The 27,118-nt window shown below is 34.6% G+C and overlaps 3 protein-coding genes and 1 pseudogene across 3 annotated transcripts; 2 read left to right on the top strand and 2 right to left on the bottom strand.

The window, feature by feature from the left end:
* Positions 1-1,368: 1,368 nt before the first annotated feature.
* LOC131601297 (protein DEFECTIVE IN EXINE FORMATION 1-like) lies at positions 1,369-16,482 on the top strand. Its single transcript, XM_058873081.1, has 13 exons — positions 1,369-1,722; positions 1,804-1,914; positions 2,520-2,602; positions 3,803-3,920; positions 4,022-4,182; positions 4,311-4,948; positions 5,077-5,147; positions 5,933-6,189; positions 8,229-8,410; positions 15,003-15,286; positions 15,388-15,505; positions 15,582-15,764; positions 15,863-16,482. Exons 1-13 carry the CDS (start codon positions 1,601-1,603, stop codon positions 16,175-16,177), a joined length of 2,643 nt encoding a protein of 880 aa, XP_058729064.1. The 5' UTR covers positions 1,369-1,600; the 3' UTR covers positions 16,178-16,482.
* Positions 6,688-6,902, top strand: LOC131608299 (U2 spliceosomal RNA; annotated as a pseudogene).
* A 338-nt stretch (positions 16,483-16,820) lies between the features above and the next one.
* On the bottom strand, positions 16,821-17,628 carry LOC131601298 (uncharacterized). Its single transcript, XM_058873082.1, has 2 exons — positions 17,134-17,628; positions 16,821-17,014 (listed from the first exon to the last, which is right to left on the bottom strand). The coding sequence occupies exon 1, from the start codon at positions 17,478-17,480 to the stop codon at positions 17,142-17,144; it is 339 nt and encodes a 112-aa protein (XP_058729065.1). The 5' UTR covers positions 17,481-17,628; the 3' UTR covers positions 16,821-17,014; positions 17,134-17,141.
* A 6,732-nt stretch (positions 17,629-24,360) lies between these two features.
* On the bottom strand, positions 24,361-26,629 carry LOC131606229 (uncharacterized). The gene is made up of 2 exons (XM_058878491.1): positions 26,241-26,629; positions 24,361-25,518 (listed from the first exon to the last, which is right to left on the bottom strand). The coding sequence occupies exons 1-2, from the start codon at positions 26,595-26,597 to the stop codon at positions 25,087-25,089; spliced, it is 789 nt and encodes a 262-aa protein (XP_058734474.1). The 5' UTR covers positions 26,598-26,629; the 3' UTR covers positions 24,361-25,086.
* Positions 26,630-27,118: the final 489 nt, after the last annotated feature.

The following is a 27,118-nucleotide window of genomic DNA, read 5'->3' as shown; positions in this document are numbered from 1 at the left end:
TTGATATCAAATATTTGACGTGTTATTTTGACTCCAACTTTACTATCAAACTTATCTCAGAGTCTGTTAATGTTTAGCTTCACTACGACACAATTCTTCACAATATTAAAGAGTTTCTCTTTAGGAAATGACGAGTTCAAGTATTTTATAGTCTTTAAGAGGCGAATGTTTGTGGTGATTATCTAACAAAACATGAAGCTCATAATGATGTGACATATCGATTTTTTGTGAAGCTTCCTTTAGGAATCACCACTCTCATGCTAACTAATCTAGATAGACTTTATTTATTATTAATTTTTATTTTTTAACTTAAATTAAAAAAAAAAATTTTTAATCCAAATTGCGTACATGTAGAAAACTATGACAATGGGGAATCTTATTTTTTTAAAAATATTATCCTTCGAACAAAAATTAAAATAATTAATAATAAAATATTTTTTCTCCCATTGTAGAGACAATTTTAAATCTAATCATCGTTATTCCTATTCTTTTGACACCGCTTTGAAATTGTAAATCCACACAACAACACCATCTTTATTGAACCCACTTTTAATCTTTCTCTCTATGTACATCATTCATGATGAATTTTCAAATTCAAATATTCATTCATTTTTACTTAAGTCTAGAAAATTTAAAACTAAAAAAAAGGGTGAAACCCTACAATCCTAGCACTAGAAAAAAATAACATTTCTTTGATGCATGAACATAAGATAACATTGGCATATCTAAAATTATAAAATACAAAACTCTAACATTTCATTGATGCATGAACACAATATTACATTGAAAGCCTCACATCGTAACACCAAAAAACCTTAACATTTCATTGATGCATGAACACAACGTAACCGTGAAAAATCCTAAAATCGTAACACCAAATAAAAGTTCATTTCTACAAAAACACCATATAACATATTTTTCGACAGCAAAAAACACCATATAACATTTAAAACCCCAAAATCGAAAATAAATAACAAATAACTGATACTAACCGTATGCAACAAATGTTCCTTAATGGCGTATGCACCTACAATTTCGTTTTCAATTGTTGTCTCCTTCACTTATTTCAACTTTCAATTACAATTTCACCTTCAAAGTTTCACAAAATGAGTTGATCATATTGAATTTTAACTTCACTTAATGTGCAAATCAACTTATTTTTTTTCCATATTAATCCCTAATTTCCACATCAACGCCGTACGACAATTTAATTTGACTTTTGACTAACGATTAACATTATAAATAAAAAAAAATCAAATTAATCTTTAAAAGAGAAGAGAGTAAAATGGATAAAACAAAAAGTTATTAAGACGAATAAAAAAAATTCAATAATAAAATACTTTTCTTTCATTGTATAATGTAAAAAAAAAAAAAGGACAATTTTGATTTTTGAGTCCAATTGGCGTCGTCCCCTTTCTTTTGAAACTGTAAATCCACACAACACCACCACCATCTTCACTGAACCCACTCTATCCACAGATCCAAGAGTCAATAACAAAACCTAGCTAGGGTTTTTCACTCCATCATACAATGCCGAATTGATCTTCCAAACCAATCCTCAATTCCTCGATTCACTCTACCCAATCCCAATTTTATTCACATGAAGCTTCTTCTTTTTCTTCTTCTACTCTGCACCTTCTCGTTCGTGTTCTCCGAGGTTTCCAAGAAGAATACGTTCCGGGAACGTGAAGCCTCCGATGATGCCCTTGGTTACCCTGAAATGTATACTTTGATTTCATTCATTTAGGTTTTGATATATATTTTTTTGATGCTGGTTTGATTGATTTTTGTTATGTGGTTTAGAGACGAGGATGCTTTGGTGAATTCGAAATGTCCTGTGAATTTAGAGCTTAGATGGCAAACTGAAGTTAGTTCCAGCATCTATGCAAACCCCTTGATTGCTGATATTAACAGGTAATGCACAAATTATATGTGTGTGTGAGAGAGAGATTTTTGTGCTGTTCCTTCCTTTGATTGGTGATGTAATTTAATTGTTTTGATTTGCATGAATGTGTGTATGGGCTGTGCTGGACCTATTTTGATAGTTTTAAGGTTTTATCTTTGTTTTGAAACATGTCATAGAGATTCCATAAAGTTTTATGTTGGATGTTGACTAATTAACACAATATAGCAAAGCTAACATAGGCTGGATTAAACGATTTGGATTGAAGCATGGTTTTGGATACAACATTATGGCGAAAGTTGATCCATGTAGCTGACTCCACTTAGTGGGGAAAGATTTGGTGGTTGTTGTTGTTGTATCTTTGATTCGAAACAATGAGTGTTTTAGAAATTTAAGATATAGTTGAGCTTTGTTTTCCAGTCTTGGAATATTGATGCTATTGGCATTTAAAAAACGAGAATTTGTAAAACAATTGATAATAAAGTTAAGGGTGTATTGATATTTGATGATACAGATGTACGTTGATTAAATGGTTTTTTGATTTGTGTGCTTAACCTTGGGTAGTTCTTGCTTTCTGGTGTCATTAAACTAAACGTCTGCAATTTTGTTTTGGCAGTGATGGGAAGCTTGAAATAGTGGTTCCCTCGTTTGTACACTATCTTGAAGTTCTAGAAGGTACCGACGGGGACAAAATGCCAGGTAAAATGGTCGTCAAATTTTGCTGTTTCATTTTTTGGGATAAGATACGTGTATGAACTGTAAGATATATGTTTCTTTTCCAAATGATATTTGTAGTGCTTTTATTGCAGTTAAATTTTGGCTGATTATTGTATAGGGGTAGGCTTAAGAGTAGTTGAAGGGGTTTAGACTGGAGAGAATTCATCAGGCCATAAGAGAAGGAATTGGAGTTTAGAAGATAGTTAAGACGAATGCTATGTTACAATCTGGTGATTTCTATGTTACAATCTGGTGTTTTATGTCCAGAGAGAAGCAAATGACTTAAAAATGATCCCCTGTCCCAAATGTAGCCTATTCTTATTTGCACCGTTTTTGTAAACTATTGTAATGGCTCTTGCTTATTAAGCTATACTTGAGCTACATAGTGTTTCACACATGGGTAATAACCTAGCATTGGTGCCCTTATATTGTTGATTCATGTATGTGATTTGACAAAGTTTTAGGTTGGTTTCTGATTGCTTAAATACAACTCTTCTCTCTTACTGGGTTAGATATTAGTCATGTAAAGTTTGGCATAAAAGTATGATATAACCACATAAGGAGAGTTGCTCCTTGTACTGTTAGGATGTGATGTATTTAAAGGGTTACATTATGATATATATAACGAAGAGTAAGGAATTAGAGACAGGGCATCATGTCAATAGAGAGAGTTAGGGCTTCTGGACATTGGGAGGTGTAGACCCTGGAAGTTCTGCAAACTTTACTGTTATAAGGGATCTTTTCTGCTACATCTTTTAATTAAAATACCATTTTCTATTATTTGGTTTAAGAGCTCTGATATTGGGGATTCGAGTCATGGATATTGACAAGTTCCGTAGCCGCCATTTGTATTCAACAAGAATGAAGGATCCCATTCTTAACATACCTGGATAGTTGAATGAGCTTGGAAGTTTTAGAAGAGATTTCAATGAGCAATGTCTAAGAATCCCAATCTTTGAGGAGAAGACGCTCTTATCTATAATTCTGTATGGAAGCCTAAAGAATGACAGTATATTATATTGTTATGAATGGATGGTCTGAAAAGGACTTATGTAAATGGGTTTTTAAGATTTACCTAATCATTGCAAATACTTATGAATTATGATCACTACCTGTCCTTTATTGTGATATCACTCGTTTGATTTGACTTTATTCAAAATATTATTCTGCTTGGTTTTTCAGGCTGGCCTGCTTTCCATCAATCAACTGTGCATTCTAGTCCACTTCTATATGACATAGACAAAGATGGGGTGAGAGAAATTGCTTTGGCAACCTACAATGGTGAAGTGCTATTTTTCAGGTGTGTTTTATGCATAGTTTCTGAATTTTTCTTCCATTTACAAATTATCCGTTGCTATGATGTGCTTTTATTAAGGTTGTTATAATAATTTTTCATTTTAGGGTTTCCGGTTATATCATGTCAGAAAAGCTTGAGGTCCCACGTAGGAAAGTGCTTAAAAATTGGTATGTGGGTTTGAATGCTGATCCAGCGGACCGCACCCATCCAGATGTTCACGATGAACAACTTGTCCAAGAAGCCACTATTGCAAAATCAATGTCCGGTAAGTTTCTTATGCACTTACTTCTTAGATAGTTGTTGGATATAGACATAGCTTAAAGATCCTTAAATATGTGAACTGTATTTTTATCTAATCTAATTTTATCTTTGGGGTGATAATTCTTCTTGTAGAAACAAATGGAAGCAAACACGAAGTCAATTCCTCAGCTGCCACATCAACAGAAAGTCACCCTGACACAAAAACTGTGTCTAATCCCGAGCCTGAAAAGAAAATAAATGGAGGCCAATCAGAGGAGAGTATTAAGATGCCAACAATTGTTGATAATTCAAATGTGAATGCTGGTTCTGTGGAGACTGTCAGTGCAGATAATTCAACTGTAAATGCTGGTTCTGTGGAGACTGTCAGTGCAGATAATTCAACTGTAAATGCTGGTTCTGTGGAGAGTGTCAGTGCAGATAATTCAACTGTAAATGCTGGTTCTGTGGAGACTGTCAGTGCAGATAACAAAACCAGCACTGGGAGGCGTCTGCTGGAAGATAACAATGTAAAAGGAGCTGAACAAAGTGATTCTGAATCCAAAGGTAAGGAAGGCGTTGCTGCAACTGTGGAAAATGAGGAAGGACTGGAAGCAGATGCTGATTCGTCTTTCGAATTATTCCGCAATAGTGATGAGTTGGCCGATGAGTACAGCTATGATTATGATGATTATGTTGATGAATCGCTATGGGGTGATGAAGAATGGACTGAAGTGAAACATGAGAAATTAGAGGATTACGTGAATGTTGACTCACACATCTTGTGCACTCCTGTTAGTTCCCCCTACACCTTTTTTACTTACTAATACACAGTTTACTAATTCTGCATTTGTTGAAGTACTGGAGAGAGTATATACAAAACTTTGGCTTTTCATTGTAATTTTTTTCTTGGCTTTGTCAGGTCATTGCAGATATTGACAATGATGGTGTAATGGAAATGGTTGTTGGTGTTTCTTATTTCTTTGACCATGAGTGAGTCTATCCTTACACTTTGTTTTTAAATTTTCGTTTATGTTGTTTTTATTTGCTTTCTTAATCATAACAATTCTGTGATTGGAACTCATAGTTATGTGAATATAACGGCAGCTGACTAGCTGTGCGTCTTTTCTGTTGTCATTTAATCAGTATGTGCTTCATGGTTTACCTTTTTTATTTTAGGAAAGTGAACCATCATCTGATGGGATGAAACTCAGAAGAGAGATTGTATTTGTGAGTGTAGATAATACAGTAAAAATAAGTTCAGAAGCTCAAACTTTTTAAATGATGTCACCTACATTCATTATTTTTCTTTTGTCATTATCAAAAACTTAAAACTTCACGTTTGTATATAAAATTAAATTTAGTGGACATAATAGCTGTACATGTTAATGGACCTTCAACCTATATGCCTACATACATCTATTAATAATGAGTTAGACTTCGGTTGTTAGGTGGGTAAGATTGTAAAACATAAGATCGTAACTAAGATCTTACCCAATTATTTTTGTAAGATCGGTTGGGGTAGTATTTTATTTAAAATAAATTCATTCAATCATCTTTGTACTTTGCATTTGGCTGAGTTTTTGTTAAGCCTGTTTTTGAAATGTTTTTATTGCATTGGTTTTTTTTCTTCGTTTCTGTCATCAAATTCCTGGCAATCAGTGCAATATGATTTTTGACATTGATTGATTTTCTTATATTGGTATAGTCGATACTTAACAAATGAATACTTGTTTATTTAGTGGTCTGGTGGTAATTAGCAATGTTTAAGCTGACAGGTATTATGACAACCAGGAGCATAAGAAAGAACTGGGTGACATTGACATTGGGAAATATGTTGCCGGTGGTATTGTTGTTTTTGATCTGGATACGAAACAAGTCAAGTGGACTGCAGAGCTTGATATGAGTACGGATACAGCAAACTTCCGAGCATTCATATATTCTTCTCCTACTGTTGTAGATTTGGATGGTGATGGGTATCTAGACATTCTTGTTGGAACTTCTTATGGCCTATTCTATGTGTTAGATCATCATGGTAATGCTTGGAGCCTGCTTCTCTACTACCCTCTTGTATTTAAAATGTTTTTTTTTTATATGCTTCTATGCTGTCTTCATTGATTTTCTCCGGGACTTTGGTTTATTATTGATTTCCTAGTTGTCAATCCCAGATAACCACTCCCCAGAAATGGTATAGCAGGATGGTTGCTATATCAAGGATTCAAACTATGTAAATACTTAAAAATTTAAAACGGAATTAAAGACATTTGAGACGTACGAAGCACATGCACAAATGCTAGATATGGCACATACACACCAATTTACTTATGTTATATGACATCGACCCGGATATATAAGCATCATTCATAAAAAAATTAAACTGAGATCAAGATGACACCAAAAGGGAATGAAGGTAAAGATCATATCAGATGAAATAAAAGATCACAAAAGGGAAACTAGAAAGGGGGAACTGGAAAGAAAGATGAAGTATGGAGAAGAGAAAAACATGTCCATGCAGGAAGACGGGAATTTTTATAATGCCTAACTAAAATATTATTGTATCAAGTGTAGCATCTCTTCTTATTAGTTTAATATCTCTTCTTATTAGGATAGTATTTGATATGTGGGCCAATGGTTCTTACGATACTAAATTTATTTCTTGAGGGAGAGAATCCACCGCAGTAGCTTGCTATTGTGTCTCTAACGTGTTGCTTTTGCATTGTACTATAGCAATTGCCAGACGCACCCCACCCAAAAATACTATTGTATTACTTCTAATTTTTTAAGAAAAAAATATATGTAGGAGTGCCTGTTCTCAATGTAGTTGTATCCTAAGTGTCGGAGGTGTGTCCAAGGAAAGACCATTTTAGCGGTCTTGTTCGGGAATTGGTGTTCGATGCGTGCATGATATGCCTAAACTGAGGAGTGTCTATGCTTTATTGTTCGTAATTATAAGTCTGTTTAATATCAATCCCCATCAACCTATCAGCAAATGCAATTATAAACAGAAATGGAATAACGGAAGAAAGAAATGTAATGCAATTTAATAGAAAAAACTGAACACATTAGGTAAAAATTAGAAGAATTTGAGCTGTGAAGTGTAAGTTAAAAAGAGAGATCAAAACATAGGACAAGAAGAGAACATTGAAGTGAAGGAAATAGAAAGACTAGGACAAAGACCCTGTAAGCAATGGGTTGGCAGCCAGAGAATGCCAGTGTTGGCTGGTAAGTGGTAACGGTTATGATGCCAGCCAGCATTGGGTTGCCAGGTAAGGCAACATAGTTTGAAACACTGACAACTTCTTTACGTGAATAACTGAAGAAGGGTTTCAATTACAAACCTATTGTTTCTGAAGCAAAACATTGCAAGAGAATTCAGAGATTCTCCCCCCAAATGGAAATTGGTTCAAAAACTTAAATTGTTGGGAAATCTGGCTTTTCAGCCACTGTTTGCCATAGTTGCTACGGTTGCAGCATTTTTCCATTATAGCAGCTGCATCTTTTACAATGAGAAAGAGAGAGGGAGGAGGAGAGAGAGAGAAAGAGAGAGCATGATGAGTGTATTGTGGAAATCACGGGGCTGAGTGTTGAGGTGGTTCCAATGTCAGAGGGGAGACTCTTATTGTGGAGTATCATTTACCTTTCTTCATCTTACAAGGAGATTCATCTTCATCCATTACAATTTACTGTTTTAATTTATTTTGTACAGAGGATTCTTTCACAAGTTTCCTTATTATCAATCCAAACTAGAAGTGTTTCTTTTCTGTGATCCTATTAGAATTTTATTTTTGCTTCTTTCTGCTTTGTTTTATTGCAGTTTCTTGACAGTAAAGTTTTGCACTATAAGGGTGGACATGTTTTGGCTCTGAAATCTTAATTTTGAGATTTTTTATTAGCATAATTAGTGGTTGCCAAATATGATTCAATTTCATGGGTGGCGCTTGCTATTATTTTAGCATTGTTCTCATTTATTAGTTGAACGGAAGCTTTGGATTCATAGTGTGCGTTTGTGTATATATTTTCCTTGGTTTATCAAATGCTAATAGTTTTTTTTTTTTTAATTTATTTCTCAAATAGGTAAAATTAGAGAAAAGTTCCCTCTTGAAATGGCCGAGATTCAAGGAGGTGTTGTTGCAGCTGATGTTAATGATGATGGGAAAATTGAGCTAGTTACGGCTGATACACATGGAAATGTTGTTGTATGGACCCCCAAAGGAGATTTGATATGGGAAAAGCATCTGAAGAGTCTTATTCCACATGTAATGTACTATCTCAATCTTCCTTAGCGTGCCAATGAATAAAGCATGATTGCATGCCTTTTGTGCTGTCTTGCTGATTATTGATCGTGGGGTGGACAACGTATGTATTTAATAGCATTTTAAATTTGGGTTGGTTTGATGGATGGGATATCTTAGAATTTGGGGTAGACTTAACTCAATAGTACAAATCGACTTTTTCATTTATGAACACCTTTTCAAGCCAAATTACATCAAAGTGATATTCTCCGCATACCTTCCCTTACGCCCAGGAGTTGGCGTCTATAGTGTAACCCGAGTGACCCTGATTGCGAGTGGCCTCTGAATTTAGGAGACTCTAATATCATCTTGGAATTTGAGTTGAACCTAAGTCAGCCGTACAAAATCGGTTTGTAAGATGAAGGAAGCCTTTTACTTATAAACACACTTTCAAGCCTTGTCACATCCAATGTGTTGCTCTCAACTAAGATAATTGTAGGATGGGCGGAGAAGTATGAGACTATAATGTATACTAGTGAAAAGGAAGAATATGTGACTTTTAGATTAAAAAGTGAAGAGTAATGAAAGTAAGCTAGGACTTGCGTAGTTTTAGCTTTATGTTTCTCATGTGCCATCAGATTTCTGATAGGAAAAAAATTACCCTTTTGCATGGTCAATCATTTCCGATCATGGTCTCGATACATTCCTTTCGGCTGTCGGTTTAAGTTTTACATTTTTAATTCTGTTCCCAAATTGTTAAGACTTGGACTCCTCTGTTTCTGATGATAGAATGCTTACGTGAAATATCGCTCTATATAACATATTAAACTGTTTACTTCATATAATTTAAGAGAAAATGAGGAATAGTAACAGTGAAGGAAGTAATATATTTAGTAAGTATGGATGTATTAGCCATTTTTACGATTCAAGAGAAAACGAGGGTATAAACTGTAATATAAGCTATTTTTATAATCTATCTTTAGACGTTTATAAACATGAATTGAGAATTGTTAGCAAACATTTATGTGTACTCAATTGCTCATGTTATGAGATAAACCCAAATAAGATCTCTCAAATGCTCTACTACACCTACTACAATAACTTTTGCTATGTGGGTTTAGGGATTCTACAAACTAAGGGCTTTTTAATATGGAACTCAGTAGCTTCAACTTTGAGTCTTTTGCTTAAGAGAATATGCAAATATTAGGAAAAGTTTAGTAAAGCAATACTGTTATAAATAAGAGACTATAATTTGAGAGAATTTGATTAGAGGACCGGGATTGAATTATTGCACTGTGGGACCACCGGATTTGTCAGTCAAGTTTCAGTATGTGATTAGTTTGCAAAACTGTTACAATTCTTAACAAATTGTTTGTGCAACTTGTACTAACTATTCCTTTGTACCGCTGCTCCGAATGCATAGCTTGTACAACCTATCCTCTGATTGATAGAATTAGGTAAAGAGAGAGAATGAAAAGAAACTCTCATTGTATTCAGTGAGTAACAATAATACAAGAGACTACTATATATATAGCCATGTGATACAAAACAGAAAAGGTGTGAGGCGTATAACAAACTAACAGCACATCACTAACAAGCTGACAGCTCAGCATAACAAAATAGAAAGATAAAATCAAAGGCATATTAGTAAGCTACTCTATTAGTCCCCCTTAGAAGCTGATGGCAGACTTGTCAAAGCAGCTTTATCACACACACGCAACTTGGAACGAAGAGGAACAAACTTGGCAGCAGAGAGAGGCTTAGTGAGAATGTCAGCCCATTGGTCTTGAGCTGGTACATGAACAACAGTCAGACTTTTACTGAGTACCTTCTCCCGCAGGAAGAAGATATCAAGCTCCATATGCTTAGTCCTGTTGTGGAGAATGGGATTGTGAGCCAATGTAACTGTGCTTAAGTTATCACACAGTACCTTAGGAACTTGAGAAGAACAATGGAGTTCCTTAAGTAAGGACTGAATCCAAATGAGTTCAGCAGCTAGCTGAGCCATACTTCGATATTCGGCTTCAGCACTGGACCTTGCAACAAGCTGTTGCTTCTTAGACCACCAAGAAACAATATTAGGACCAAGGTATATACAAGCCCCTGAAGTGGAGCGTCGGTCATCAGGGTCTGATGCCCAGTCTGCATCACAGAACCCTAGCAACTGCATTGGCTGCTGAACAGGGGCTGACTGAATAAGGAGGCCATGGTGGAGAGTACCACTGAGGTATCTTAAAATTCGTTTAACAGCCTTCCAATGGTCCTCTAAAGGATTAGACAGAAACTGACAAACCTTGTTGACTGAAAAAGAAATCTCAGGCCTAGTTAATGTAGCATATTGAAGAGCACCAACCACAGACCTAAACTGAGTAGGGTCATCAACAGGTGCAGACCCAATCTTGGACAGTTTGCTACTAGAGACCATAGGGGTAGGCATGCCATTGTCATTTAGCATATTGAGCCTTGAAAGCAAGTCTGTAATATATTTAGTCTGAGATAGGAGAAGAGAACCATTGGAGAGGTGAGTCACTTGAATCCCAAGAAAGTAATCAAGCTGACCCAGCTGCTTAAGAGAGAATTTATCATTGAGATGCTTTATCAAGGAAGCTATAAATGGAGCAGAATTGCCTGTGATGATGATATCATCAACATAAACCAGAATTAGAATCTGAAGTTTGCCTTGATGCAACAAAAACAGGCTAGGATCACATCTACTGGCAGAGAAACCAAGATGAATTAAGGCACTTTTGAGCTTATTAAACCAGGCCCTAGGAGCCTGTTTTAAACCATAAATAGCCTTATTTAACTTGCAAACAAGAGTTCTGTCAGCAGCTTCAAAACCAGGGGGCTGTTGCATAAAAACTTCTTCTTCAAGAATGCCATTGAGAAAGGCATTGTTAACATCAATTTGCTGCAATGGCCACCTGTTTGTAACAACAATAGAAAGAACAATTCTTACAGTAACAGGTTTAATAACAGGAGAAAAAGTCTCTTGAAAGTCACTGCCAGCCTTTTGATGGAAACCCTTAGCCACTAACCTGGCTTTATGCCTATTTATGGAACCATCAGGATTCTCCTTAATCCTGAACACCCATTTGCAGCCAATAGGCTTCCTTCCAGCAGGAGCTTTCACCAAGGTCCAGGTCTGATTTTTCAGCAGTGCCTGATGTTCTTCCTTCATGGCCTGAAACCAGTTAGGAGCAGCCAAGGCTTGCTCAACAGATGTAGGTTCAAGGTGGGCTAAAAGAAGAGTAGGGTGAAGTCTAGGGAGGGTGATTCCTCTTTTGGCTCTAGTTTGCATAGGGTGAACGTTTTGAGGATGAATTGAAGGTAAAGGTAAGGGTGTGGCAGCAGAAGTAGAAACAGGGCTAGGGCTGGGAGAAAGGCCAACAGAGGAGGAGGAATGTGAAGAAGAGGGAGAAAGGGTGCTAGCTTCAGCTAGATCAGATAGAATAAGAGCAGGAGAGGGAGAAGGGGAAGAGATAATAGGAATGGCAGTTAGGGGTTGGGGAATGGACTGCTGACCAGAAAGAGAATAGGTGTTAGATGGGGCAGCAGAGGAAGAGGGAGAAGATAAGGGAGAAATATGAGGTACAGTGGGACTGTTATGTTGTGGAAAAGCAGAATTTGAGGAAGACAGAGTAGGGGTAGAGGGAGCAAAGGGAACAGGAGGAAAACTAGGAGAGGGAGAGAGAGATGATGCAGAGTTAGGAAGAGAGGAAGATTTAGAGGAAGAAAATAAGGTGGAATAAGGAAAGTTTGCTTCATTGAAAACAACATCCTTGGAAATGAAGATGCGACCATCTGAAGCAAGGCATTTGTAGCCTTTGTGAGAGGTAGAGTACCCTAGGAAAATGCACAATTGAGACCTAAAGTCAAGCTTGTGAGAGTTATAGGGACGAAGGAAAGGGTAGCATGCACATCCAAAGACTTTAAGAGTAGTATAGTCAGGATTTTTGTGAAGCAGTTTAAAATAGGGTGAGACATTGTCAAGAATAGGAGTGGGAATTCTGTTGATAAGATATGCAGCTGTGACAAAGGCATGATCCCAGAATTTTAAGGGAAGAGTGGACTGAGCAAGAAGGGTAAGACCAGTTTCAACAATGTGTCTGTGTTTACGTTCAACAAGGCCATTTTGGTGATGTGTATGGGGACAGGTGAATCTGTGAACAATTCCTAGGTCTGTGAGATATTTGGTGAGAGGTCTGAATTCACCTCCCCCATCAGTTTGAACACATTTAATGGGACAGTTGAACTGAAGTTCAACCATTTTCTTAAACTGAAGGAATTGAGTCATGGTGTCAGACTTAAGTTTGAGAGGAAAGACCCAAACAAACCTAGAAAAGGCATCAATACATGTAAGAAAATAGGTATAACCACTGGAAGATTGCATAGGGGCAGGGCCCCAGAGATCACAAACAACCAGCTCAAAAGGATGAGAGTAAACTGTGGTAGATAAGGAGGAATGTAGTCTATGTGACTTGCCAATGCAGCAAGCATGACATAATTCAGTAGGTGGTTTAGATGGAAAAGACAGATTACATAGTTTAGAAATTTCAGTGAGAGCATGATGGTTGGGGTGTCCCAGCCTAGTATGCCAAAGCACATATTTATTTGATGCAATAGAGTTAGCAGTATTAGAATGTGAAGAAGGTGATAATGTACTAACAGTAGCAGAATTCAGAGAAGGATTGAAAAAGGAGCTTGTAACATTATGATTGTAAGATTCATTACAAGGAGATAAATGATCTATAGTATGATTGGAAACAGATTTAGTACATTGAGATATAGAATCTATAGAATCTGTCCTATAGGAAGTATTACAATTGTATGTAGTAGGATAACTATGGCTAGAACTAGAAGAGGAAGGAGACTTGGACACTGGAGGAGCAGCTGGATTGGGGAATTTATAGAGGCCATCAGCACCAACAAGACCACTGAGTAAGACTTCAGAAGTAGCCTGAGATTTGACAACACAAAACTTAGGATGAAATTCAAAGAAAACAGCATTATCTTGAGCAAATTTGCTCACACTCATAAGGTTTTTGGTGATGTGAGGGACATGTAAGAGATTTCTAAGTGTGAGAGATAGGTGAGGTTTGTGAGGTAAGGGAAAAGACATAGATCCTACAGAGTTAATGGACAAACCTTGGCCGTTACCTATGAAGACTTGTTCAGTTCCAGGCACGGAGGAAGAGTCAGACACATTAGAAGCATCAGGAGTGACATGATGAGAAGCCCCTGAGTCAGGATACCACCACTGATTTGCACTGCTGGCTTCAGTGCCTGCATAAAAAGCTTGTGGAGCAGAGGATCTAGGAGGTGCAGCTCTAGGAGAAGGATAAGCAAGTTGCACAGGGTAAACAGCACGAGGAGCCACAAGAAACGGATTGAAAGGAGCGCGCTGATGTGAATAACTAGCACCACCAGAATTTGCATAACGATAGTAGCACACTGAGGCATCGTGACCAGGTTTGTGACAGATCTGACACGGTGATTTCCCAAAGCGACCTCCACCACGGCCAAAACGACCACCACCGCGACCAGAACGACCACCACGAGCACTATAAGAATGACTATCAGCATTAGCAGTAACGTGACTCGTTCCTTGAGGAAAGGCCTCTGAGACGACTTGATCAGAAGCGACCGGAGCAGGAGAAGAGGTAGTCTGAGTGAGGTTGACTGTCGCCGTCGCTGGTTCAGTAATCGCAGCTTTGCGATGCTTCTCCAATCGCGACTCATGAGCAAGCAAGGAAGATTCCAATTCTTCCAAGGAGCTAACGTCATCTTTGCTGTTAACAGCGGCAACAATGGAATCATACTCCTCAGGTAACGAATCAAGAACAATCTCAATTAGGTTACGGAGAGGAACAGGATCGCCGATGGAGGTTAGTGACTCACTGATTTCACGCGAACGCGTCATAAGCTCAGCAATCGTTAGCGAACCTTTCGTAAGTCGCCGGAGCTCCGAACGAAGTTGACGCGCCTTGGTGGAGAGAAGAACATCAAAGTAGCGATGAACTTCTGTCCACACATGCCACGCGTGCTTGCAGTCAACTAGCTTGGGAAGAAGAGCGTCGGAGATGGTAGAGAGAAGCCAGGTGCAGATGAGAGCATCCTGTTGCTCCCACTCAAGAAACGCACTGTGAGATGCAGGATCTGAGGGAGACGGTGGCGGACGACGCCATCAATCTGCTGCTTCCACTGTTTGAAGTTTTTGTCGTCTAGCTTAACAGAAATCAGGTGAGATAGCTTCACCTGAGAGGAAGGGAAAAGAGGTTCCATGGATCGAAAAAAAATTTCACGCTCAAGATACCATGATAGAATTAGGTAAAGAGAGAGAATGAAAAGAAACTCTCATTGTATTCAGTGAGTAACAATAATACAAGAGACTACTATATATATATATATAGCCATGTGATACAAAACAGAAAAGGTGTGAGGCGTATAACAAACTAACAGCACATCACTAACAAGCTGACAGCTCAGCATAACAAAATAGAAAGATAAAATCAAAGGCATATTAGTAAGCTACTCTATTACTGATAAGCAGCCATTCAGCTGTTTTCCTCTTTAAAAATTGACTTGTCAACTTCATCTAAATAATTTTCCACAGGCTCCAACTATTGGTGATATCGACGGGGATGGCCATACTGAGCTTGTTGTGCCAACACTATCTGGGAAGATTCATGTTCTTGATGGAAGGGATGGATCATCTATTGGACGGTATCCGTTTATAACTCACGGAAGAGTGATGAATCAAGTTCTTCTAGTTGATTTAAGTAAACAAAAGGAAAAGAAGAAGGGGTTGACTATTGTTACTGCTTCGTTTGATGGTTATTTGTACCTCATTGATGGACCTACAGGCTGTGCTGATGTTGTTGACATTGGTGAAACTTCGTAAGAAATTCTCTAATATCTAACAGTGTTGTTTCTCATTCATGAATTTTCTTTCCATCGAATCTTCTAGAAGTTATATGAACGTATCAGTTTTTATGCAGATATAGCATGGTTTTGGCAGACAATGTCGATGGTGGGGATGATCTTGATCTGATTGTCTCAACAATGAATGGCAATGTCTTCTGCTTCTCAACTCCCTCTCCTCACCATCCCCTCAAGGTAGGGTATTTTTCAGAGTCAGTTTAAATCATTTAAACTTTCGTCTTTTGCTTAATTGCTTTATACCATGTCTTAGGCATGGAGATTGCCTAACCAAGGAAGAAATAATGTTGCAACTCGATACGGTCGTCAAGGCATTTACATTACTCATCCTTCTAGGGCATTCCGTGATGAGGAAGGCAAGAGCTTTTGGGTGGAAATTGAAATTGTAGATAATTACAGATACCCATCTGGTCATCAAGGACCATACCATGTCACTGTAAGTTCTCAACCAAATTGCTTTAGATAACTTATTCTTCTATCTAGCACTTCGTTTATGATTTTTTTCCTTTTCTTTTCATGCTGTGAACTCATCAGACAACCTTGCTTGTCCCTGGTAATTATCAAGGAGATAGAACAATAAAGCAGAACCAGACCTATTCTCAACCTGGTAAACATCGAATTAAGCTGCCAACTGTGGGAGTAAGGACCACAGGAACAGTTTTGGTTGAGATGGTTGACAAAAACGGACTATATTTCTCCGACGAATTCTCACTTACATTCCATATGCACTACTATAAATTGTTGAAGTGGCTTCTTGTTCTTCCAATGCTTGGGATGTTTGGCGTGCTTGTCATCCTTCGTCCACAAGGTGCAGTGCCATTGCCATCATTTTCAAGGAACAATGACTAATAGCGATCATTTTGTTTCGTGCTCTAGGCATCTCTGAGCTCTGAAAAATGTGAATTATACATCAAATTGAGTTACACCTGGGTGCCGCAGTGAGTTTTGATCACGTAATCAAAGTGGATATTTTATAAGGTTTTGTTCAAGCTTAACAAATAGTTAAGGGTTGCAACACAGTGAATGAGACCGTGATGATGGGATTTTTCCCTTAATATGTAGTGTAATCAGATACTGAAATGTAGAACTGGACTAGTGTTTTTGGCATTTTTATAACAGAATAGTTATTTATCATAATATATAGCTTTGATTTATTTCCAGTTTTCTAAGTTATGGTATAACTTTTCCATGCGGAAATGATCAAAACAGGAACATCAGAAATTTAGGGTAGTATATGAAAGTATTTTTTTAAAAGGAATTATTAAAATTTTTTTAAAAAGGAATTATGAAAGTTTTTAAAATCATTACAAGTTACAACAAACTAAGAAAGCAAGACCTTAAATGGATGAAATTTAAAATGATTATCAGATACATCTATGATTTACCAACACATTAAAATGATTAACAAACACATCTGTGACTAAATTTTTCACAATTTGTAACCATTAACCACACAAGTTAGCAACAAACTTTCATGATCAAAAACATTATAGTTACAGCCAACAATTGAAACAATATCTAAGTGCTTTGAATGTGTATCTATACTATATATCATATCAATATATCACCAGCATGATTATTTTTTATATCATCATGTAGCCTTTCATCAAAGATTGGTATCTAAATACAAAGAATAATCTTCACCAGTAGCAAATATTATTGTCCAAAACTGCCCATATATTGCCCCTACAAGAACAAAATAGAATTAGTCATATTCTGTATCACTTCTTATCCTAGAAATTGTTATAGAAAACTCAAGAAAATGAACATAAGAATCTCAACTAAAATCAAAGTAGAGAACTTACAAAAAAAATCAGTAGAGTTGCAACACAGGTCTCTTTCCAAGTCTTTTCATCTCTCTGTCCATCTTTCCAGTAATCATAAACCAAAACAGCTTAAAATCACAATAAAGAGACCAAAAGGGGTACCCAACAGTCACAGGAAAACACCCTTCAATGAACAAATGACTATACATAGAAAATCCATAAGCAGACAAAGGAACAAGACACAAGAACCAGCAAGTGAAGATTATTGAACATAGAAACAAGATTATGCTCAAAAGTGTGCCTATGAAGTGCCATTTCCTTGTTGAAGGCTTTGAATGATGGTTCATGTAAAACATCCAGAAATCTTCTTTGCTCTTGATATTCATGGTGACCCAGATTTTGAAATGGTGAAAAGATTGATTGATTGAGTTGAAACCGTTTCTGGGTGTTGTTGAAATCGCAAATTGGAATCAAAGTTTGAATCTTGAAGAGGTTGAAGATTGAAGATACTGTTGAAGTGTGTGTTTCTTGAAGGTGAAGTTGTTGAGAATTATTATGAGATAATAAAAACATGAATTTATATTCAATGAATTAACAAACAAGTTATCTATTTACATTAAAAAAAGAATTATTGGTTGAAATATCAAATTATAATAAATTTATTTATTAGGGAAAAATCTCTGGTGATTTTAAATATTAATAGATTTAACTAATATACATTTTATTGACGGAAAATAATTTTTATCTAATTTACAATTTATTTTCGAACTACTCTTTGAATAACTTTTTACTAATGTAACTTTTGAGTTACAATTTAAAAAAAAAACTTTAATTGTATATATCAATACTATAAAAAATTAAACAAAAATTCATTTAAATTATCACATAAATATTTATGAAAATATTTAAGACATGATATTATGACGTGATTTAATTAAATATTGTACTTAATAGTTTTTATTAGATAAATGCTGCAAAAAAATCTAAATAAACGTAAAGTTTACTACTTTTTCTTAAAATAAAGTGAAAAATACTTTAAAAATTAGAATATGTTTTTTTTTTGACAATAGAAAAAAAAATTAGAATATGTTAAAATTTATAAAACTTGAATTTAATTGATCAATGTTGTTAAGTTGGACAAGCTTACAATTTCGTATGTAAGTCTTACTAATGAATATCATTTGATTTAGATAAAATAATGTGTTAGAGGGTTTGTTCACATTCACAACATTGTTCTATTAAAATTATAAAACATATTTGTTGAGTTAAATTATCTAAGTTGATTGTTGTGCATAAACATTTAATTGTAATTTTAAATTTGTGACATTTTATTTGTGATTAATTCATCAATTTGTTTTAACATAACTAATAACTTTCTTAATTACTTCCTTCTTGTTATAAACTAAATGAAACTATATAGAGATCAAAAGATAGGAAGAGAAGAGAACAAGCAACATTGTATTATATTCTTCTCAAGGGTGAACTTTACATTGTAACATGAGTCTTATTTATAGGACCCAAGGAATGTAGAAAATTAAGTACATTAAAGTGGAATAGGAAGATGAAGAATAAGAAGAGAGATGGACATCCACTAGTATAAATGTTTATAACACTCCCCCTTGGATGTCCATTGAGGATATGCCTCGTTAAAACCTTACTAGAAAAAACCCAGTGGGAAAAAAAATCTAGTGAAGGAAAAAGAGTACAATATCCTTTCATTTCTCCCCCTCAGTTGAACAATCATTTCTTCGATGAAGACCAATCTTGTGTACTAGTTGATTAAAAATTCTGCTTGGGAGTGACTTTGTGAAAAGGTCACTGGAGTCGCACTTGTCGTACTCCAAAACACCTTGTTGATCTTTATCAAAAATCACTGAAAAATAAAAAGGAAAGGATCGAGACTCACTTTGCTAATGAAGATGATGATCAAGATTACGGTAATATGGATGTTACCCATTTAGATATTGGTGACTTCTTTGCTGATCCAGATGGAAAAATTGATCACCTTATTGGAGATGGAAGCGTCAAGAAATAAAATTTGTGGAAGTTTTCTTTTTATGTTTTATGGATGTTTTGAATTTTATTTTCTAATAATAATAAAGTGTGTTTTCTACTTGTTTGTTTACATAATTTACTATTTAAATAATTTGTGGTTTTAATGTGCGCTTATAACTTATTGTTAAAAAAATATTATTATTGTTCTTAGAATGAATATGGACGCTAGCTCCAGTAATGAAGATATATGCCTTGCTGACAGTGCAACAACCCACACAATTCTCAAGCATAAAAGATATTTCTCTAATTTAGTGAATCGAAAAACTGATGTCAGTACTATTTCTGGCACCTCAAAAATAATTGAAGGCTTTGGAAGAGCCCATATGTTGTTACGTGGTGGAACAATATTGCATATTGATAATGCATTATATTCCCCCAAGTCCCATAGAAATTTATTAAGTTTCAAAGATATCCGCCTAAATGGATACCATATTGAAACAGGAGATGATGGAGGGATTGAACATCTGTGTATTACAAAACACAATTCAGACACAAAATGTGTAATGGAAAAGCTATCGGCTTTATCCTCTGGCCTGTACTACACTTATATTAGTACAACTGAAGCACATGCAACTGTAAACCAGAAGTTTACAAATAATGATAAATTTCTAATTTGGCATGACCGGTTGGGCCATCCCGGTTATATAATGATGCGAAAAATAATTGAAAATTCATGCGGTCATCAATTAATGAGTAGGGAAATTACTCAATTGAATAAGTTCTCATGCAGCTCTTGCTCACAGGGGAAGTTGATAATTCGGCCATCACCAACAAATATTGGAAATGAATCTATCAGTTTTTTAGAGCGTATACATGGTGATATTTGTGGGCCAATACACCCATCATGTGGACCATTTAGATATTTTATGCTTTTAATTGATGCATCAACTAGATGGTCACATGTTTGTCTGTTGTCAACTCGTAACCAGGCGTTTGCGAGATTGCTAGCTCAATTGATTCGAATAAGAGCTCATTTCCCCGATTATCCTGTCAAGAAAATTCGTCTTGATAATGCTGCAGAATTTTCATCTCAAGCATTTAATGAGTATTGTATGTCTATTGGGATTGACATTGAACACCCAGTAGCACATGTTCATACACAAAATGGACTTGCAGAATCATTTATTAAACGAATAAAATTAATTGCAAGACCACTGATTATGAGATGCAAGCTCCCAATTTCTGCTTGGGGACATGCAATTTTGCATGCTGCAACATTAATTCGCATCAGGCCAACGGGTTACCACACCTCTTCCCCTTTACAATTAGTTTTTGGTAAAGAACCTAATATTTCCCATCTAAGAATTTTTGGATGTGCGGTGTATGTTCCAATTTCTCTACCACATCGCAATAAGATGGGTCCTCAACTAAATGAAACTATATAGAGATCAAAAGATAGGAAGAGAAGAGAACAAGCAACATTGTATTATATTCTTCTCAAGGGTGAACTTTACATTGTAACATGAGTCTTATTTATAGGACCCAAGGAATGTAGAAAATTAAGTACATTAAAGTGGAATAGGAAGATGAAGAATAAGAAGAGAGATGGACATCCACTAGTATAAATGTTTATAACACTTCTTTTCTTTTTCTAAGAATTCATTGCATATGTCAATGATATTATAGAAAATGAGTATGATTTAAGTTATTATTAAATTACCTTTATGTATCATTTACATTTAATAGTTTAATAATAAATTTTTATGGTAGTAGAGACGCAAAAGTAGATTAAGAAATGATTTGCTAATATGTTGGCCGATTTTAATAGAATTATAGGCCAACATAGCAAAATAACAGTGCACAAGAGAACATTTTAGATGTATAGAGTTTGACAGTTAAATTGATGACTGTCACGTGATCGAGGTTGTTAGTTTATGAGAAAGAGCATTTACACATAATGAATGCTCCACCTTAAGTGCTCTAGGTCAAGTGGAAACTCCTTTTTGTCCACATACACTTGTATTACCTCTTTCTGGACATTTTGATTTCAACGGGACACCTACGAACCAAGAGTTCATGATACCATGTGTTAGTTCATAAGGAGGAACATTTAATATTGGGCCAAGAGCAACACACATGTGAGAAAGACACCACATATTCACCTAAATCTTAAGGTGATAGGTGTATGAGTTCTCCCACTTATAAATGCGCAAGTCTCCACATTTATAATCAATGTGAAACTCAAACTCACACTTGGATTATTATTTTCAACAGAGATGACCATTGCGGGTTCTAAGTCCACTTGAAAAGGACCTCAATTAGAGGGAAGAAGATTGTATTTTCAAAATTTTTGATCAGGTCCTCTACAATGTTGAGTGGGGACTTAACTTTTTGAAAGAGTTTGCTAGAGTTTTTCTTCATATCTAATCTGACATCATTCCATTACTTCTACACTGTAGGGGGAGCCTAAATTCGAAGCGACTTATCTTATGCATGATAAATTTAGGTCTTGGATGCATGAAAACTGAATGAACGTAGGGGGAGAATTAGTCTCATCGTTAAATGGTATGACTACTTTTATGAAAACCTCTTCAAAATAGGTTTGACTATGTTTATAATAATTACCTTGAGACTCTGGAGTTTGATTTATAAACTTGTTACTAAAACTATGGTGAATCATGTGAAGCCTTTGCCTAATAATATCAATTTGCAACATTTGTTTATCTTAATTCCTGAGAGAAATATTCATCATAATATTGTTATATACCAGGAGATGGTTCTTGTAATGAAGAGTTAGAAGGTGTTTATGTTAATAAAAAATGATTTGGAGAAAACCTATGACATATTGAATTATAAGTTTGTCATTCGATGTCTCAAGGACTAAAATTTTCCTAAATAATTAATTAATTTAAGTCATCATTGTATTTCTTCTTTGTATTTTAAAATTTTGTGGAACAGGGACAAACTTAATAGTTTTACTCCCTCAATAAGTATTCTTCAAGGTGATCCGTATCTCTTTATTTTTTTTATTTGCATAAATTCTAGTCGTATATTATTGCTGATCAAGTTAATGCAGGTTGTTGGAAGCATGTAGGTATAAGGCATGAATGACTCCGAATTTTCACCTTCTTTTCACATATGACCTTCTTCTTTTTGCAGAGGTCACTATAGAGCAAATTTTTTTATCAAATACTATTTTAATCAATTTTGTCATGTCTCGGGGGAAAATTAATTTAGAGAAGACTCAAATTTATTTCCCAGCCAATACAAATTCCCAAATTCAGCATGAGATCATGCAACACACATGTTTCATAGAAGGCTACATCATTGACAAGTATCTTAGGGAAAACATTATACATGGTAGAAGCTCTAGAAACACATTTGAGCATATTACTGAGCAGGTGCAACAACCTGCAAGTGGCAAAAAATATTACCGCTTGAGTTTGGCCAGAAGAATTACCTTGTGTCAATTAGTGTATAACTATATCCCTTACTTTCATATGTAGTATATTAAAATTCCCACCCTTACTTGTATTGAGTTGAAAAAAATTACAAAAGAGGATTTATATAGGGAGACACAAAGACGACCCACAAGGTTAAAATGTTCCATATCGGGTAATACATATATTTATCTTTCTTCTTAACCGAATATTGGTGATACATATACAAATTGGGATATAATTTGGAAATTGAGATTCCCCCATCAGATCCAAATACTTACTTGATATATGTTACATGAAAGACTTTTGACAAACTCTTGTCACCACAAGTGAAACCCTACACTCTATGTTGATTGCAACTAGTGTCAAGTATTGAAGAGAGATTAGTTCACGTGATTTGCGGTTGCCTTTATGCAACACATGTGTGTATTAGACTCGTTCTTTATACTATGAACAAAGCAATTTTTGAAGAAGGTTTTCAGCGACCTAATAATCCAACGGAAACAATCATGAATCTTGTGAATGAAATCTAAAAAGGTAACTGTGTGCAAAACGACAATAGGTTATTAGAACTAGAGATCAAACATGTTCTCTGTTATTGTCTAAGAAACAATTATATTAAGCTCAATTATGATGATGCTTCACAGAAGTCTATGTCCACTAACAAATGCAAATGCTTGTTTAGGAATTCCTATGAAAATTTGGTGAGAGGATATACACATAAAATTGGTTTGTGTGATGCTCATATTGTGTAAATGTGGGTGATGTTACATGGGATTGGGCTAATTTGACAAGAAAGAATTGCAAATCTGGTGGTCGAGAGTGTCTCTAAAGTCCTAATATATATGTCAGCCAAAAGACTAAGAATGATCACAATTTTCCAATCTTAGACCACAAAATTTGAAAGATGACTCAAAAGAATTGGCACATAAAATTTAGCCATGGTTGGCGGAAAAGAAATCGTTGTGTAAATTTGGATAGTCAATTATAATTTTACTTTGAACAACAATAAACTCATCATTCTTCTTAATCTGAATTGAAGCTCATGTTTATTTATGATAACTATGAGGTTTCATTCTCTAAATTTATTACATTGGAGTGTCTTGTTAGTATCTATTTTTAGTCTTTAATTAGGCCCTCATTAACACCATTTTTTCCTGAGTTATATATTTTTTAAATAAATGTAATAAATTCATGTAGTAATTTAAATTTAACAATGTTTTTATCTCAAAGGGTGTTTATAGTTGGGATCAAAGTTATAAGTCTTGAATTAGTGAATATACTTTTTGAATGAATATCTATTTGAGTGAAGTGTTAAGACTTTGAGATGTTAAAGTAATATATTATTTTTCTTTCAAAAAGAACAACACAAAGTACTTTTCTAATTATCAAGAACAAATTATCCATTTGTCCAAAAAGAAAAATAAAACAAATTTTCTTTTAAAATTTTAATAAAATTATTATTTGTTTTTTAAAGAAGAAATAACCATATTAAGTGTTTGTTTGTTTCCACAGTGAAATCATAGAAAACACACTTCTATCTTAAAGCTCCAATTCATAACTTTAAAAATATTACATTAAATACTTAGTTGTTTGGATGTGTATAACTAAAAATATTACATTAAATACAAGTGAATCATGCTGGTAATGTTCAATTTTATCGTTATCTTTATATCACAAATGTCTGATATTCAGATGAGTTCAAACTTAATTTAATTTATGCGTCAAAGCTATGCCACTCTTTAAACTACACAAAAAAAATTCACACTTAATCATTGTTATTTATAGAATTTGAAGTCCTTGAGGATGATGGATATCCAACTCATACTTTACATGGCCTCAAACTTGCCAATACCACAAAGACTGCTCTTCAAAACCATCATATCCCTCAAACATCTATTTGGAATTTGATGCTAGGACACCTTTCTATTCATATAATACATTGTATGATATGTCAAAAGATATCTCATTATATGAACATTTAATCCCTTTTTACACAAACCATACCTCCCCCACCAATAATTGGAAAATCTATCCAACTAAAGCCACACAAATTCTTCTTGCATAGAACCCTGAATTTCTCAATTCCTCCATCAAAGTTGAACCGAATATCACTCCACCATTCACTCAAGAAGATGTATATATAGCCACTCCGCCTGACACCACCCTTTCCAAACCTAACCAAGTCTGGAAACTCATAAAATCATTATATGACCTCAAGCAAGCCAACAGAAAATGGTATGAGAAGCTCATATCTTTCCTTCTTGCATACAATTTACCTTCAAGAAAATGCATATTATTCCTTAATCATCAAGAAAACTCATATGTCATTTACTTTGCTATTTGTTTAAGTATTCGCTATAATTATTGCCGGAAATTTCATGAATGTATTTCGACACTGATTACTAACCATATCGGTTGGTATTGTATCAAAGTCGAGAAGTGTCTGTGATATTTATAAGATTAAACATTTACAAATAATTTTCCTCAGAAACTAAAACTTCTAATCTGATACAAAAAATAGAAGACATGCTTGAGTTCTTTCTTTTCTTCCTCTTCATTGTTCATCATCTTTCTGATTGTTATCTTTATTTTGTTCATAAATGAACTGAGAAAACAAAGCCACAAGAATAGCACCAAGAACTACAACTCTTTTCCAATCAGTACTACTTAAAGATGAGAAATTAATAGAACCAACTATTCCATAAGTCAAAAGTCCAATGAAGAATAAGGAAACATTTTTCATTGTTTTTCTTCCATTTTTCTCTTTTGTTTCATCTTTCATTTTTTCCACTTCTTGTTTAGCTTTTGCTTTATCAACATTAGACCCTTTCTGTCCTAAGCTCTTGAAGAACATTCCTTCATTTCTGTCAACTTCCATTTGACCTTCGATTTCCATTACTTTGCTTTCACTCTCCTCAATCTCTTGTTTGTTTAGTTCATTAAATTCCTCAAATGCTAGCATCTGACTTTCTATGTTTGCCGTTATCTGTAGAATTATTAAGTTAACTATGAAACATCGACACAGACACAAATATCATCAGACACAATACTATCACATATGTATTGACATTGATACGGATACTAACACAAATATGTTATTAACTTAACTATAAAACATTGACACAGACACGAATACCAGACCAAATATTAACACTGATATGTTGACACGGATACAAATGTCAAACAGGATAGTAAAACAAATATATTAAGTTAACTATAAAACATTGACGGCCACAAATATCAAACATGATACTAACAAACACTGATATGTTGACACTAATAAAACGTAAGACATCATACAATTAAGTAACAGAAATATATTATTAAGTTAACTATAAAACAATGACACAAACACGAATAAAAGACACAATACTAACACAAATATGTTGACACGAATACGGATGTCAAACACAATAGTAACACAAATATGTTATTAAGTTAACTATAAAACATTGACAATCACGAATATCTGACATGATACTAACACATATAGGTTGCCATAGATACAAATATCATACACGATACTAACACAAATATGTTACTACTAACACAAACATGTTATTAAGTTAACTATAAAACATTGACATAGACACGAATATCAGACATAATTCTAAACATAGTCAGATACGATACTAACACATATGTTAAATCTTAACATTGTAAACAAATTGAAAAGTAAAAAGTGAAAAGTGCATACATAGTACATACTCTATCACTAGCTTCATCCAATCCTTGAAGAGCATCTTCACCAATCTTATCAATCTCAGCCTTAGCTTCTTCACCAAACTGTGTCAAATATTCAGATCTCTCATCCAAAAAATCCGTAAGACGAACTTTTTGTGTCTGAATCATTGCAATTTGAGCCAATAACTCTTGGCTTTGAACATCACCTTCAGGCTTTGAATTACTATCAGATTCATCATTGGAGTTGTTGGTGGGGCTGCAGAGACACAGAAACACAGAACTTCTTCTTGCTGTGCTGTGAGGGTGGTGCAGAGTAGTAAAAGTGGAGGTGTTGGTAGAAAGATAGAAAGAAGGGAGAAATATGGTTTTGAGAGCAATCATCTTCTTGTGGAGAGAAATATGGGTCTTATGTTTCTTTGTATATATTATCCATTGTATAATTATATTTCTTTTTTAATTTAAATAATCAAATATTTAAGAAATATTAAAATAAATGTATTGTTCATTGTATAATTATATTTTTTGGACTTAAATATATTTTTGCTTAAGTCATTATAAAAATATGTCCATAATAAAATTGATCTTGGTAATAGTTAGGATTTTTATTTTTTTTCTTTTAAAAGAAACATTAAAATAAATAATACAAAAATAAATTTTAACATAAATATATTTTACAGTGGTTAAAACAAAAGAAAATTAGAAAAAATGAAAAAGTTGAAAATTTGTAAGAAATAAATAAAAAATGTCAAAAGCAGAAAGAAAGACATGATATATAGAGATTAAAATATATTTAAATTTATACTTTTAGAGCTTAATGTTGTGATGAGTTAAATAAAGCATGATAGATTTACAGAGATTAAAATTATATTTAAATTTATAGTTTTAGAGTTAAATGTAGGGGG

This window comes from Vicia villosa, linkage group LG5, assembly GCF_029867415.1.
Source record: "Vicia villosa cultivar HV-30 ecotype Madison, WI linkage group LG5, Vvil1.0, whole genome shotgun sequence".
In the NCBI taxonomy this organism is placed as follows: Eukaryota; Viridiplantae; Streptophyta; class Magnoliopsida; order Fabales; family Fabaceae; genus Vicia; species Vicia villosa.
This window is presented reverse-complemented; position numbering and strand designations above follow the sequence as displayed.

What these genes read in the sequence shown, in the direction of transcription:
- LOC131601297 (XM_058873081.1), top strand. Translation starts at nt 1,601, where the DNA reads ATGAAGCTTCTTCTTTTTCTTCTTCTACTCTGCACCTTCTCGTTCGTG. An exon ending in CGACGGGGACAAAATGCCAG is followed by an intron (nt 2,603 to 3,802) that starts GTAAAATGGTCG and finishes TTGGTTTTTCAG; the next exon opens with GCTGGCCTGCTTTCCATCAA. An exon ending in CACACATCTTGTGCACTCCT is followed by an intron (nt 4,949 to 5,076) that starts GTTAGTTCCCCC and finishes TGGCTTTGTCAG; the next exon opens with GTCATTGCAGATATTGACAA.
- LOC131601298 (XM_058873082.1), bottom strand. Translation starts at nt 17,480, where the DNA reads ATGAATATCAAGAGCAAAGAAGATTTCTGGATGTTTTACATGAACCAT.
- LOC131606229 (XM_058878491.1), bottom strand. Translation starts at nt 26,597, where the DNA reads ATGATTGCTCTCAAAACCATATTTCTCCCTTCTTTCTATCTTTCTACC. An exon ending in TGGATGAAGCTAGTGATAGA is followed by an intron (nt 25,519 to 26,240) that starts GTATGTACTATG and finishes ATAATTCTACAG; the next exon opens with ATAACGGCAAACATAGAAAG.